The following is a 15,805-nucleotide window of genomic DNA, read 5'->3' on the forward strand; positions in this document are numbered from 1 at the left end:
TATAAGACCCTCGTCAGACCCCACTTGGAGTACTGTGCTCAGTTCTGGTCGCCTCACTATAGGAAGGATGTGGAAAAGATTGAAAGGGTGCAGACGAGATTTACAAGGATGTTGCCTGGATTGAGTGGCATGCCTTATGAGGATAGGCTGAGGGAGCTCGGTCTTTTCTCCTTGGAGAGACGAAGGATGAGAGGAGACCTAATAGAGGTGTATAAGATGTTGAGAGGCATAGATCGGGTGGACTCTCAGAGGCTTTTCCCCAGGGTGGAAATGTCTGCTACGAGAGGACACAGGTTTAAGGTGCTGGGGGTTAGGTACAGGGGAGATGTTCTATGTTTCTATGTATGTTTAGCTGTAAAATGTGTGATCCTTGAAATTGCTTCTATGTTCTATGTACTTAGAGATTGGACATACCCAAATGAGGGGTCTCCCATTACTATTCATTCATTCATGGGACATGGGCATCGCTGGCTGGCCAGTATTTATTGCCCATCCCTAGTTACCAGAGGGTAGTTGACAGTCAACCACATTGCTGTGGCTCTGGAGTCACATGTAGGCCAGACCAGGTAAGGATGGCAGATTTCCTTCCCTAAATGACGTTAGTGAACCAGATGGATTTTTACCAACAATCGACAATGGTTTCATGGTCATCAGTAGATTCTTAATTCCAGATTTTTAAAATTAAATTCAAATTCCACCATCTGCCGTGGCGGGATTCAAACCCGGGTCCCCAGAACATTGGCTGAGTTTCTGGATTAATAGTCCAGCATAATACCAGGCCATTGCTACCCCTACTAATAAAATGGATGTATTTCAGGAGACAGAAAAGTTTGTGGTATATGGGGAGAAGGTGGTGTCAAACCCCACCTCCCTGCAATAATGAACAGGTTTATTTGGGTCCAAATATCTTTTGCTGTCCTTAAAATTTAATATGTACTTAAATAAGATCAATAGGCCTCTTTTCAGCTATGGCAGTATCATGTAGGGAAAGCACAAAAAGCCTTATACCCTGGTTTTTCTACCTCAAAAAAGGAAACGCATTTTCCAGGTTTCAGGCTGGCATAATTGAATAGCCACCGGCCCTACAATGAAGGGTCTGCCACAATAGACTTCACATGAATGGATGAATAAAATGCTTGTTTTCAATTTAATAGCAAGGCCAACATAGCAGCAGTTTGTATTTACATAGCGAGAGGGATGAAAAGGAAAGAAAACTCAATGTTACTGAAGAGAAAATTTGACGCAAGAGAACTGGCCTTCAGCTGATACTTCGTTCTCTGCGGATTTCTACTGCATTACAAAAGTTACAGAATCAATGTAGAATCATAGAATAGAATCTCAGAACCTCTACAGTGCAGAAGGAGGCCATTCAGCCCTTCGAGCCTGCACCGACAACAATTCCACCCAGGCCCTATCCCTGTAACCTCACGTATTTACCCAGCTAATCCCCCTGACACTAAGGGGCAATTTAGCATGGCCAATCAACTTAACCTGCATATCTTTGGACCGTGGGAGGAAACTGGAGCACCCGGAGGAAACCCACGCAGACTCGAGGGGAACGTGCAAACTCCACACAGACAGTGACCTGGGCCGGAATTGAACCCGGGTCCCTGGCACTGTGAGGCAGCAGTGCTAACCACTGTGCCACCCTCCAGTCTGTAGAATCAATGTGGTTACATAGCATATCTTAATGAATGGATGGGGTGTTCATTAGGTTGACCAAAATTTAAATCCCTCAACCACTATACTCAAGGTTTCTGGTGAGAGCAGATAGGTAAGAGCAAAATTGGAGGGAGGCCAATTTGTTTGTGTACCAGTCAATGGACATCTTTTAGAAACAATTACTCCATCTGTGGATGGTCCTCATGTCAGTATGAACACCAGTAATGAGACCAAATGAGACCTGGGCACAGCAGAGCAGTAATTTATTCATGAATGCACAGTGAATAACAATAATAATTACCTGCTATGATTATACAGGCACAGAACGATAGCTTGCATTTATATAGCACCTTTAATGTTTTAAAATGTCCCAAAACACTTCACGGGATGTTATCAACAGAATTTGACACCAAGCAAAATTTGACACCAAGCAAAATAAGGGAACATTACAGGACGGATCAAAAGCCTCGGGAAAGGCGTGGGTTTTAAGATATATCTTAAAAGAGAAAAGAGAAGTAGAGTGATTAAAATTGGGAATGTTCAAGTGGCCAGAGTTAGAGGAGCAAAGATACCTCAGAGCGTTATGGGCTGGAGGAGGTTACAGAGACAGGAAGCGGTGAGGCCATGGGGGGATAAGAAAACAAGGATGAGAATTAAATCATAACACTGCCTGACTGGAAGCTAATGTAGGTGTAGGTGAGGACATGGGCAGGATGTCCTCAGGTTTATGGAGGGTTGACCGTGGCAGGCTGGAGCAGACAAGCGACAGATTAATTTGACAGCACTGGAAAATCTGCCTTAGGCCTCCCATTAACAGCATTCTGTAATTCCCTTACTGAACAATTAACCGGAAACAAAGGCTTAATGAAACAGGTTAGCGGGAGGGTAATAATGGAGGCAGAAATAGGAGATTAGAAGCATCGATAAGGAGGAAAAAGGAGATTCAGAAAAAATATTCAGCAACCACAGGGACATTATATTAGTCCAAAGAATTATGCAGGATGAACAGGATTGAGAATTAAAATGCTGGTGCTCAAATTAATTGTTATAAAAATAACCATAGACTTTAGTGGGAAATTGTATTTTAATATTCTTGTGCATGATGCTGCACAGGGATCCTCTCATGTTCCAGTGGAAGCACAATGGCTAGAGAGGCTTGGATTTTTTTTATCCTTTCACAGGATGTGGCTATCGTTTGTGGCTATCGTTGGCATTTTTATTGTCCATTTCCAGTTGCCTTTGAGAAGGTGATGGTGAGCTGAGCTTCTTGAACTGCTGCAGTCCATGTGGTGTAGGTACACCCACAGTGCTGTTTGCACTGACACAGCAACAGCGAAAAGCGAAGGGACAGCGATAAAGTTCCAAGTCAGGATGGTGTGTGGCTTGAAGGAGAATTTGCAGGTGGCAGTGTTCCCATGTATTTGCTGTCCCTATCCTTCTAGGTGATACAGTTTGTGGGTTTGGAAGGCTCTTGTCAAAGGAATCTTGCTAAGCATCTTGTGGATGGTACACACTGCTGCCATTGTGCGTCGGTTGCGGAAGAAGTGAACGTTGAAGGTGATGAATGGGATGCCAATCAAGTGGGCTGCTTTGTCCTGGATGGTGTCAAGCTTCTTGAGTGTTATTAGAGCTGCACTCATCTAGACAAGTGGGGAGTATTCCATCACACTCCTGACTTGTGCCTTGTAGATGGTGGACAGGCTTTGGGGTCAGGAGGTGAGTTACTCACCACAGGGTTTCAAGCCTCTGACCTGCTCGTGTAGCCACAGTATTTATATGGCCAGTCTAGTTCAGTTTCTGGTCCATTGTAACCCTCAGGATGTTGATAGTGCGGGATTTAGCGATGGTAATGTCATTGAATGTCAAGAGGCAATGGTCATATCCACTCTGTTGGAGATGGTCATTGCTGGCATTTCTGTGGTGTGAATGTTACTTGCCACCCCGAGCCTGGATATTGTCCAGGTCTTGCTGCATTTGGACACGGGCTGCTTCAGTACCTGAAGAGTCGCGAATGGTGCTGAACATTGTGCAGTCATCCGTGAACATTCCACTTCTGACCTTATGACGGAGGGAAGGTCATTGATGAAGCAGCTGAAGATGGGCCTGGGTCACTACCCTGAGGAACTCCTGCAGTGATGTCCTAGAGCTAAGACGATTAAGCCCCAACAACCATAACCATCTTTCCTTGTGCCAGGTATGACTCCAAACAGTAAGGGTCTTCTCTGCTGATTTCCATTGACTCCAGTTTTGCTCGGGCAACTTGACGTCACACTTGGATAATCATAGAATCCTACAGTGCAGAAGGAGGCTAATCGGCCCGTTGAGTCTGCATCGACCACAATCCCACCCAGGCCCTATCCCCATAACTATAAAGCAGGATTAGGCTATTGAGTTGAATGATCAGCCATGATCTTAATGAATGGCAGAGCAGGCTCAAAGGGCCAAATGGCCTCGTCCTGCTCCTATCTTCTATGTTTCTATAACCCCATGCATTTACCCTCACTAGTCCCCCTGACACTAAGGGGAAATTTAGCATGGCCAATTCATCTAATCTGCACATCTTTGGATTGGGGAAGGAAACGGGTAGATAGTTTTCGGGTGTTTAAATCACGGGTAGATAGTTTTCTGATCGATAAGGGAATTAGGGGATATGGGGAGCAGGCGGGTAAGTGGAACTGATTCGCTTCAGATCAGCCATGATCTTGTTGAATGGCGGGGCAGGCTCGAAGGGCCAGATGGCCTACTCCTGCTCCTATTTCTTATGTTCTAAACCAGAGCACCCGGAGGAAACTCACACAGACACGGGGAGTATTTATGCAAACTGCACACAGACAGTGACCCAAGCCGGGAATCGAACCCGGGTCCCTGGTGCTGTGAGGCAGCAGTGCTAACCACTATGACTGTGCCTCCCATAAATACTGCCTTGATGACAAGAACGACCACGTTATCCCCACAAGCTCATCTACCCAGATAGAATGTACAATCCACACTTCCAATGTCTCCCAAATCCATTTTTTAAATGATTCCAGGTTTTCACCTCCACTCAGGCCTTTTTTTTAATTATTTGATGGGATGTGGGCATTGCTGGCAAGGCCAGTATTTGTTGCCCATCCTAACTGCCCTTTGGCTGAGTGGCTTGCTGAACCATTTCAGAGGGCAGTTAAGAGACTTGGCCTGGAGTCACATACAGGCCGGACCAAGTAAGGTTGGCCGATTTCCTTCCTTAAAAGGACACCAGTGAACCTCATGGGCTTTTTAAACAACCGGCGATAGTTTCCTGATTACCATTACTGAGATTAGCTTGAGATCCCATTTTTATTAATTGAATTTAAATTCCAGCAGCTACCACAGAGGGATTCGAATCCATGACCCCCTGGGACATTAATCCAAGCCTCTGAATTACAAGTTCAGTGACATTACGACTACGTCATCATTCGAGAATGATTAATGATTCGGAATGCCCTCATACCATTCACATTTCTACCAAAAGCCACAAGCAATAAATAACAGGAAGAAAATTGCACAATCTAGCTAACAAAGTAAATCTAAAAGAAGAAGAACTGATCGCCTTGCTGTAAACAACACGACTCCCTTAAAACATCAAAGCCATAAGTTTAACCAGCTTTAATGTGAATAATTACAATTAATGTTTGTTTTTCCATTAGGTGACCTTGGAAATGCTCAGGGACACTGGATTTCACAAGATGATAAAGTCTGTACCGTACACCTAATAAATAGGCTGCCAAAATTAATATACATTTAATTTTGTCAAGATTTTGAATATTTTCCTCATTAATTTCTCAGGGTTTGCACTTAAAGGTATTTGTTACATGGTGCCTCGGGTGTGATGCTTATGTACTTCATGTTGCGAAAGATCCAGATAGTCATTTTAGACTCATTTTGTTGTTAATGGTCTCTCTTTCAAGATACTGATTCCTTGCGATTGAGTGTAGTTCTTCAGCTTGCATACATTCCAATGTGCCTTACTCAACTGCATGGCGGCACAGTGGTTAGCACCGCTGTCTCAGCAACAGGGACCCAGGTTTGATTCTCGGCTTGGGTCACTGTCTGTGTGGAGTCTCCCTGTGTCTGTGTTGGTTTCCTCCGGGTGCTCCGGTTTCCTCCCACAGTCCGAAGACGTGCTGGTTAGGTGCATTGGCCATGCTAAGTTCTCCCTCAGTGTACCCGAACTGACGCCCAAATGTGGCAACGAGGGGATTTTCACAGTAACTTCATTGCAGTGGAAATGTAAGCCTACTTGTGACACAAATAAATCATTCTAATTTACGTTTTAAGTTTATCAGTAAATGTTGCGAGGGAGTGCTGGCAGATTCTTCAACTGCAGGCATCACCACAGCTGAGCCTAATCCTGTTCTGCACTTTCTGGGCTGTGATTGGTGGACTGGGCTGTTTTTAAACACTGTTGGCTCATTGTTGGATGAACCTTAAGTCAGAACAGAACACCTAGATCGGCTGATGCCGGCCAACTTGAGACGCGCACAAGTGAACCGGGACATGGGCTTAAACTTTATGTACATGTGGTTCCCAGGCCACTTCTGTGGCCAATGACAACAAAAGGTTTGGACAGCTGTGGCTGAAGGTGCTTGCTCTCTGACTGCCAACTCTCACTTGGTGGAAGAGCTTGGCTTATTACTTCCTCCCCAACAGGTCAGGCGTCCAGCTCATGGGGCAGTCACATTCTATCATTTTGATAGAGCATCAAAATAAAATAAAAACTGTTGTTTTCGCACTTTCCCCAAACCAAAAGACAAATTATCGAGCAAGCAGCAACCCACCCCCACCTCCTTTCAACACAGCCATGTCATAGAATAGAATCCCTATAGTGCAGGGGGTGACCATTCGGCCCATCATGTTTGTACCGACGACAATTCCACCCAGGCCCTAATCCCACGTATTTACCCTTGTGAAGGACAATTTAGCAATGACTAATCAACCTAACCCGCACATCTTTGGAGTGTGGAAGGAAACCGGAGCACCCGAAAGAAATGCACTCAAACAGGGGGAGAACGTGCAAACACCACACGGACATTCACCCAGGGCCGGATTCGAACCCGGGTCCCTGGCGGTGTGAGGCAGCAGTGCGAACTAACCTCTGCGCTGCCCCAGTTGGTGCAATTACAACAAAGTGCCAAACACAGGCTTACTGTAAGTTGAATTACTCACTTATATATGGTTGCCATGTCGTCAAGATGTGGCTCTGAGGAGAGAATGCCAGCAATGCCACTCGAGGTAGGTCAAGAGAGTGCAACAGTTGACCATCATGGGTGCGCACGATATTGACACTGGAGAGAAAAAGGAGAAACGATTCAAACAAAGATGATCAAAATTGGTTACAGAGTGCTCAGTATAACACGGCACAGAAAAAGGAAAGGGCTTGGCTAACTGGTTCGGTAGGCGCTTACAACATTGAAATACGTAAATGCAACAGTGATACATGCATGTGGAGCGGTACTTATTCATCTAGTATTGTCCGTCAGGTCTCCACCTTCTCCTGCCCATTCAAATATCAACACAGCACCTCAAAACATGGCGGCATGATCAAGATGCGCCAACCCCACTAATTGAAACTTTCAAGTATTAGGCTCAACATTGGTCGGGAGTATTTTGCTGCAACAGGAACGCAGTTAAAGGAGGAAGCTTGAAGTGCGAGACCGATTCTACAAATAGAAGGCTTTGTGATTAGGAGCTGAAGGTCGCTACTGACTTTTCCCCATTGCACCAAGCAAACAAAGAACCATCTTTGCTGAAAGTGAAGCCTTTGCAATTTCTCCTGTCATCTCTGCAAAACACAAAAAGAGAAACACGATTACTAGGAGAATTCAAAATGACACACATTGAAAATAATCCCCCCGAGAAACTATTTTGCCCAAGAAAATTCATTAAAACGTAGATGTATTTGAAAAAGGAAAAGCAAATGGAGTACTATCCCTCTGCTGATGTGCAATTTGCAATAGGTAATATAAGTAATCAATACAATTGGTTCTTCAAACTTAATTTGTTCCTGGCTTGCTCATGAATAAAAGCATTCACTTTTTGTGTGGAGGTGATTTTCCAAAGAGTCCATCATTTTCTGCCTGAGGGGTCAGAGAGACACGGTCTGTTTCTGGACATCCTTTCATTCTTCTCCTTCTTTTGGTTTCTCCCCTTTTTCTTGGGGTCACCACAATCACCCTTCTCCACCTCCTACTTGTCAGTCACCCATTCCTCCTCTAATCTGGGTATGTTTAAGTGCCTTGCCACTGTATCTTTCCACAGTGGTTAGCACTGTTGATTCTCAGCGCGGGTTTCCTCCAGGTGCTCTGGTTTCCTCCCATAGTTCAAAGAGGACTTGGGTGGATTGACCATGCTAAATTTCCCCTTAGTGTCCAAAGATGTGCAGGTTAGGTGGATTAGCCATGGTAAATGCACGGGGTTACGGGAATAGAGCAGGGAGGTGGGCCTGGGTAAGATGCTCTTTTGGAGAATGAGTGCAGACTCGATGAGCTGAATGGCCACCTTTTGTACTAGGGATTCTATAGGGATTCTATGGACCTCTGTCATTGCCTGACTATAGCTGGGCTATTGAGATGAAGAAGAGTGATGCAGAGCTGAATCTTCCTTGCTTAGATAGAAACAGCTGGCGGCATTGATCCCTGTCCCCATCACTATTAGGAATTTGTGGCTTGGGACTGCAGTTATAATTCCCCATATCCTGTTACTTGATGCTAATGCACACTGTACCACTGGGAAAGTTTTAACTTCAAAAGATAGACAGGGAGATTTGTAATTTTATTTCCTTTTCATGCCCACCAGATGTCTCAAACTGTTCGACAGCCAGTGAGGTACTTTAAGTGTTGTCACTGTTGTAATGTAGGAAATGGGGCAGTCAATTTGCAGGTAGCAAGCTCCCACAAACAGCAATGTGATAATCCCCAGCTGGTAATCAGTTTTTGTGATATTGATCGCTGGATAAATATTGGCCAGGGTTAGGGCCAGGACACTGTGGAAAACTCCTCTGCTCTTCTCCAAAACAGTGCCGTGGACTCAAAAGGGCAGACAGATGGCACCGTCGATGGGGCAGCCCACTCTCAGTTTTGATTTTTGTGCCCAAGCCCTTGGGAGTGGGGATTTGAACCAAATTCTTCTGGCTTAAGAGGTGAGAATGCTGCCAGCTGAACACCTCAGCTGACACGAATGTAAATTTCATAATCCATGAACGATTCACAAGTGCAATGAAAAAGCTTTACAAAATACCTTGTGAAAGAGGTATTTTCTGTGTAGGTTGGAGGACCATTGAGCATATAGATTCCTTCAGAGCCTCGAACTGTAACACAAAATCAGAAGGGTCACTGGAAAAATATTTCCCGCTATTCGTAAAATTGTGGTTTAACCTGTTGCAAAAGGTGAAAAGTGGCATTCTATATGGCTTCAAGTCTAGTGATAACGTAGGGCAGCATGGTGGCACAGTGGTTAACACTGCTGCCTCACAGCACCAGGGATCCGGGTTCGATTCCCAGCTTGGGTCACTGTCTATGTGGAGGTCACACATTCTCCCTGCGTCTGCGTGAGGATTAGGTGGATTGGCCATGCTAAATTGTCCCTTAGTGTCAGGGGACTAGCTAGGGTAAATGAATGGGGTTATGGGGATAGGGCCTGGGTGGGATTGTGGTTGGTGCAGACTTGATGGGCCAAATGGCCTCAGTCTGCCTGTGGGATTCTAATGATTGGTCAGAAGATTAACAAGCCGATGATTGTGGTAATTTATCAATACGAGGTTCATTTATTGGGAGATTCAGGACAGCACTCGGTCATTCCAGCTCAGAAACATATTTATTTCAACTTTTTCTCAAGTTTGGATGATACTCTGACTATACCACTCTGAAGCTGTCACTCACTGCCACCATACGTAACAGCAGGGATTTCTGAGCTTCACATCAACACTCAGAAATGCAAAGAATGTTGCCACCTGCTTCCCCCTGCCCCAAGGTCCATTCAATGGAATCCCTCACAAGGCCCCCCCCCCACCCCCCAAACATCGACCTAAAACTCTGCGAATCCAGGAAAACGTGCCAAGTAGATACAATGAGAATTTCGCCAATGTTGTCTTGAGAATTTCCACATGTAAAAGGGGAGAATGTTCCAATGAAAGCAATCTCATATCCAAATAGGAACAATAATAACTGTACAGCCCCTCGAGCCTGCTCCATCATTCAATAAGAACATGGTTCATCTTCTACCTTAAATCTACACTTCCACCCTATCCCTATATCTCTTGACTCCCTGCATGTCCTGGAATCTATCAATCTTGACATACTTTCCAACTGAGCATCATATGAATCCAGTACATGATAATGTCTCTGAATGGCTGGTATCACAAGATATAGTGCACTCTCAATCAAATAACACAGCTACTCATTATCACCTACTCTGAGAAAAAGGACCTTTATTCCAATCCTCCATGTCTTCCCTTCAAAACAGTTTTTAATCCACGCTGTCACTCTACTCCTAATCCTCTGTTCTGTGGTAACTTCTCAAAGGCATTCCGAAACTCAATGCACATTGTATCCACTGCATTTCCATCATCTGCTATTGTTTTTCTCAAAAGAGAATTGTCACAGAGGTTTACAGCATGGAAACAGGTCCTTCGGCCCAATTTGTCCATGCTGCCCAGTTTTTACCCATTAAGCTAGTCCCAATTGCCCGTATTTGGCCCATATCCCTCCATCTTACCCATGCAACTGTCTAAATGCTTTTTAAAAAGACAAAATTGTACCCGCCTGTGGCAGCTCGTTCCAGGTACTCACCACCCTCCGAGTGAAAAAAGTGCCCCTCTGGACTCCTTTGAATCTCTCCCCCCTCACCTTAAATCTATGCCCTCTAGTTTTAGACTCCCCTACCTTTGGGAAAAAATGTTGACTATCTACCTTATCTTTGCCCCTCATTATTTTACAGGCCTCCATAAGATCGCCCCCAAGCCTCTTACGCACCAGGGAAAAAAGTCCCAGTCTATCCAGCCTCTTCTTATAACTGAAACCATCAAGTCCCGGTAGCATCCTAGTAAATCTTTTCTGCACTCTTTCTAGTTTAATAATATCCTCTCTATAATAGGGTGACCAGAACCATATACAGTATTCCAAGTGTGGCCTTACAAATGTCTTGTACAACTTCAACAAGACCTCCCAACTCCTCATCCAGGTCATTCATATATATATCATGAACAGCTAAGGGCCCAAGCACTGATCCCTGTGGCACACCATGTGTTAAACTCCCCTCCCCAACCCCCCCACCAAACCCCCCTTCCTGACCACACTTCACTCTCCATCTTCCCCCCTTGTAGTGAAACTTAAACATCTTTCCAAGGGCATCTTTCCAATAACAACTCATATTGTGCCTATATAATGTAGTAAAATACCGCAAGGTGCTTCATGGGAATGATTGAACAGAATTTGGCACCACGTTGCATTAGGAGATAGCAGGGTAAGTGACCAAATGCTTGGTCAAACAAGTAGGTTTGAAGGAGGCGGCACGGTAGCACAGTGGTTAGCACTGCTGCTTCACAGCTCCAGAGACCTGGGTTCGATTCCCGGCTCGGGTCACTGTCTGTGTGGAGTTTGCACATTCTCCTCGTGTCTGCGTGGGTTTCCTCCGGGTGCTCCGGTTTCCTCCCACAGTCCAAAGATGTGCGGGTTAGGTTAATTGGCTATGCTAAATTGCCCCTTAGTGTCCTGGGATGCGTAGGTTAGAGGGATTAGCGGGTAAATATCTGGGGATATGGGGGTAGGGCCTGGGTGGGATTGTGGTCGGTGCAGACTCGATGGGCCGAATGGCCTCTTTCTGCACTGTAGGGTTTCTAAAAAAAAAAGAGTGCCTTGAGAGAGGCAAGGCCACGGAGGGATTCAAAAACAAGTGAAAGGTGTTGCCTATAAGGAAGGCAATATGGATGAGCGAGCATGGGGGAAATGGGAGCTTGTGTGAGCAGCAGAATTTTGAACAAGCTCAAATTCACAGAGGGTGGAAAATGTGAGGTTGGCTAAAAGAGCTTTGGAATGGTTAAATCTAGGTTTGCTTTTTCATTTTTTAAACTTCCGTACATCATTGGAAGAATTGATTCAAAGACAAAGTGTAAAGGGGGGACAAAACCGAGATTAATTTCATTAAAAATTAATTCATCGAGAGTTACTTAACTGCCTCACAGTGTCAGTTCATAGCACTCAGTTTCTATTGGAGGTCAGCTGTACACTTTCAATGAATAAAAAAACTCAATAGAAACGTCTAAATGAATCGTTAAACTTAACAATTCTATGCTTTAAAGATGCAGTATTATGAGTCTCCTATCTCAGGAGCACAAAGAAACCGCACTAATGTTGTTCAATATCAATCATGTTGCATCTAGGACAGGTAGATCTTTGAAGAACACTATTTTTGTCTCTGACACACCCCGGGGATGTTTGCTTTTATTTCCAAAAATACAGGTTTCTCCTACAAAAGAATTATACTGGGTCAAAGAAACTTGGACTGGTCAAATGCTTGAAACTTCTGCCCAGAGGGAGCACAGCTACTGTTTAATCATGGGTTTAAGTGCTCTACAGAAGTAGTTAATATCCATACAGCCCCTTCACCAGAATGAACAGCACATTACTGTCAACTATCTCCAGACAATTTGCCTCCTCAAAAATAGACGCAAAATATTCCTTTATTTGGACAGTGTAATCTGTTTTCTAATATTTTAGATTCAATTTATCATTGTCACATATATGAGGATACAGTGAAAAATATTGTTTCTTGCATGCTATACAGACAGAACACACCATTCAGAGTACATGGGGAGAAGGAAAGGAATGCAGAATCTAGTTTAGTTACAGATAGGGTGAAGAGAATGATCAGCTTAATATATGATAGAACCATTCAAAAGTCTGACAGCAGCAGGGAAGAAGCTGCTCTTGAGCCGGTTGGTACGCATTCGCAGATTTTGGTATCTTTTTCCCAACAGTAGAAGGTGGAAGAGTGTATGTTCAGGATGCGTGGGATCCTTAATTATGCTGGCTGCTTTTCCGAGGCAGCGGGAAGTGTAGATAGAGTCAATGGATGGGAGGCTGGTTTGTGTGATGGACTGGGCTACATTCATAATCCTTTGTAGTTTCTTGCAACCAGAGCAGGAGCCATACCAACTTGGGATACATTCAGAAGACGCTGTAAAAATTGGAGAGTTGTAGTGGACATGCCGAATTTCCTTAACCTCCTGAGAAAGTAGAGGCATTGATGGGCTTTCTTAACTATAGGGCCAGCGTGGAGGGACCTGGACAGGTTGTTGGTGATCTAGACACCTGGAAATTTGAAGCGCTCGATCAATTCCACTTAGTCAGTGTTGATGTAGACAGGGGCACATCCTCCACTACGTTTTCTGAAGTTGATGACTATCTCCTTCATTTTACTGACATTGAGGGAGAGATTGTCATTGCAGCATTTCACCAGATTTGCTCTTTCCTGTACTCTGTCTCGTCTTTGCTCAAGATCCGACCCACTACGGTGGTGTCATCGGCAAACTTGAAAATGAAGGTGGGGCAGAATTTGGCCACGCAGTCGTAAATGTATAAGGAGTTTAGTATGGGGCTGGGAACACATCTTTGGAGGCACCAGTGTTGAGGATAATTGTGGAGGGGGTGCTGTTACCTATCCTTACTGATTGCAGTCTGTGGTGCAGGCAGCGTATCAAAACTTACGCCAGATAATTCCCACTTCTACAAATCTTTTGTTTTCTTTAAAGAAAGTAATGATGTACAAATGTTATCACAAAAATAATTACAATTGTCATTTCCTCCAAATATCCCCTTTACTGCATCTGCAAGTCACGGAGGAACTATTGTGGATGTAAATCACATCTAAATGGTTTACACTGATTTTTGAAAAGTAATTAACATTGTGGTTGATCAATTTGGGAGTCAGGAGGTTTTTTCTCCGTGTGCCAAAGGTGAACTGAATTATGTCCCAAAGAATTAGGACACCTACATTAAACCATTTTAACAAAGGCAACAACTCACTTGTATAGCATAAACACCCAAGGAATCTCATCTGGGAAGAGCAGATAAGTATTAGAGGAATTACAAAAGATGATCCAAAGCAAACAGATGCTTTTAGGCAGTATTTAAAAGCGGGAGAGAAGTAGCAGGGTGTCAGACAGAGATAGCCCAAAAATCTTTCTTCACAATCACCATATCCTGCCATTGTCATCTGGGTGCTAAATATAGACCAGTAACACCGATTTTATTTCTGGGTTACACTGCATCTCTATGCTCTCCACAGTTTATATCTGTATTCAAAGTTTAATATATTCTGAGCAAACACCTTCACTGCATTCACCTATCAATTGCGATTGACATTTATTCGATTAAGGATTGACCCAATCAGGAATTATTAATATACAAATATGAAGTCAAAGCTTTGATTATTTTATTTAAGAAACTGGCTATATTATTCTTCTATTCTGTCAGGTGATCTGAAAGAATTAAAATACAATTCACCCACATCAAAAACAAAAAAAAAACAAATCCAACATGCAAATTTTCTAATGAAAAGCCAGCAACTTGAAACATTATCCATCACCCACTCTCCAGATGCTGCTTGACCTACATTTCCAGCATTTAGTTTTCCCACTTCATTTCACTCCTTCTGGTTGTCTGCTTTGTTTTCAACTTGGCAAAATTTAGGCAGCTTATTTCTCACCCCCCACTTCTCAAAATAAGAAACTTTCATCCAGACCTCAAGCCTCTAAATGCAAGGTCACCCATCCTCTCCCAGGTCAATCATAGGGACAGGGGAAATGGGAGCAGGAGCAGCCACTGAACCCTCTTGAGCCTGTCCCCACTGTTCAATTAGATTATGGCTGATCTTCAAACTCAATGTCACTTTCCCGCTGGCTTGGGTCACTGTCTGTGCAGAGTCTGCATGTTCTCCATGTCTGCATGGGTTTCCTCCCACAGTCCAAAAAACATGCTGGTTGGGTGCAATGGCTATGCTAAATTCTCCCTCAGTATAACCCAAACAGGCGCTGGAATGTGGCGACTAGGGGATTTTCACAGTAACTTCATTACAGTGTTAGTACAAGCCTACTTGTGACACTTATAAATAAACTTAAACTCCAAGGCAAAAAGAAAAACTGACCAAAAGAAATTCCTCCCTCAGATCAGTGCTAAAAAACCTGCCCCTTACTCTCGGACTGGGTTCTCTGGTCTAGATTCCCCTCCCACCAGCCCCCAGCCAGGGGAAACATCTTTCCTGGAACCCTGACAATCCCTGCAAGAATTTGATGTGTTTCAATCACCTCTGGATGTCCCTTCACCTGCTAACAGTGACCGCCCTGTAATGGTGAAGAGAGCCGGTCCCTGGGCCTCTCCACTGCTTGCTGCAAGCCAGCAGCTTCCACCACCATGTTACTGCACACACAAATGTCAGGAAAACTATTGAATTACAACAGATAATTGAATTTGAACCGACCCCTCCGGCATCAACAAAGTATAAGCAGTACATGGGAGTGGATATTATATGTGGCTGCCGCAAGCAGAGACCGGACTGCTCCATTGCATAAACCCGCACTGACTGAAATGACCAACCTGCCAACAACGGCGTGGAGAGCGCCATCTTACACCGGAAATAGCCTCATTGGCCCCGCCCCACGCCGGTTCCAGAGGTCGCGACCTCCACACGCTCCCCCTTACCCCGGCCACGCCCCTCCGTCCGCGAAAGGTGTCCGCCCCACGCAAGTCCTTCACCGCCACGCCCTCTCTCCGAGACCACGCCCCCTTCCACGACGCCCCGCCCCCTTTCGACTAGCCCCGCCCACACGCCGCCAGCATCGCCTCTCGTCGCGGCCGCGCTCCTCAAGGTCGCCCCGCCCCCTCGCCGTGGCCGCAGCCCCCTCCACACGCCACGCCCCCCCTTCTCCCGCCCCGCCCCTTCCCAGTTGCCACGCCCCCCCTCACCACACCCCCTTTCAACTCGCCCCGTCCATCACCGCCGCGAGCATCGCAACCGACGCCACGTCCCCTTCCTGCCACGCGACTGTCCTCCGCCCCGCGACTGTCCTCCGCCCCGCCCCTAGCTTTCGCCACGCCCCTCGACACGCCCCGCCCTTACTGCTGCGGCCCCG

General features: G+C 45.1%; 1 protein-coding gene across 1 annotated transcript in view; it reads right to left on the bottom strand.

The window, feature by feature from the left end:
* Positions 1-15,754, bottom strand: part of eif2a (eukaryotic translation initiation factor 2A) — a 54,149-nt gene extending 38,395 nt beyond the window's left edge. Inside the window, exons 1-4 of the mRNA XM_078205182.1 lie at positions 15,270-15,754; positions 8,917-8,986; positions 7,388-7,462; positions 6,847-6,965 (exon numbers count right to left, since the gene is read on the bottom strand). Coding sequence (XP_078061308.1) covers positions 6,847-6,965; positions 7,388-7,462; positions 8,917-8,986; positions 15,270-15,297 — 292 coding nt within the window. The 5' untranslated portion in view covers positions 15,298-15,754. The remainder of the gene's footprint in view (positions 1-6,846; positions 6,966-7,387; positions 7,463-8,916; positions 8,987-15,269) is intronic.
* Positions 15,755-15,805: the final 51 nt, after the last annotated feature.

The sequence above is a fragment of the Mustelus asterias genome, chromosome 3 (genome assembly GCF_964213995.1).
Source record: "Mustelus asterias chromosome 3, sMusAst1.hap1.1, whole genome shotgun sequence".
NCBI lineage: Eukaryota > Metazoa > Chordata > Chondrichthyes > Carcharhiniformes > Triakidae > Mustelus > Mustelus asterias.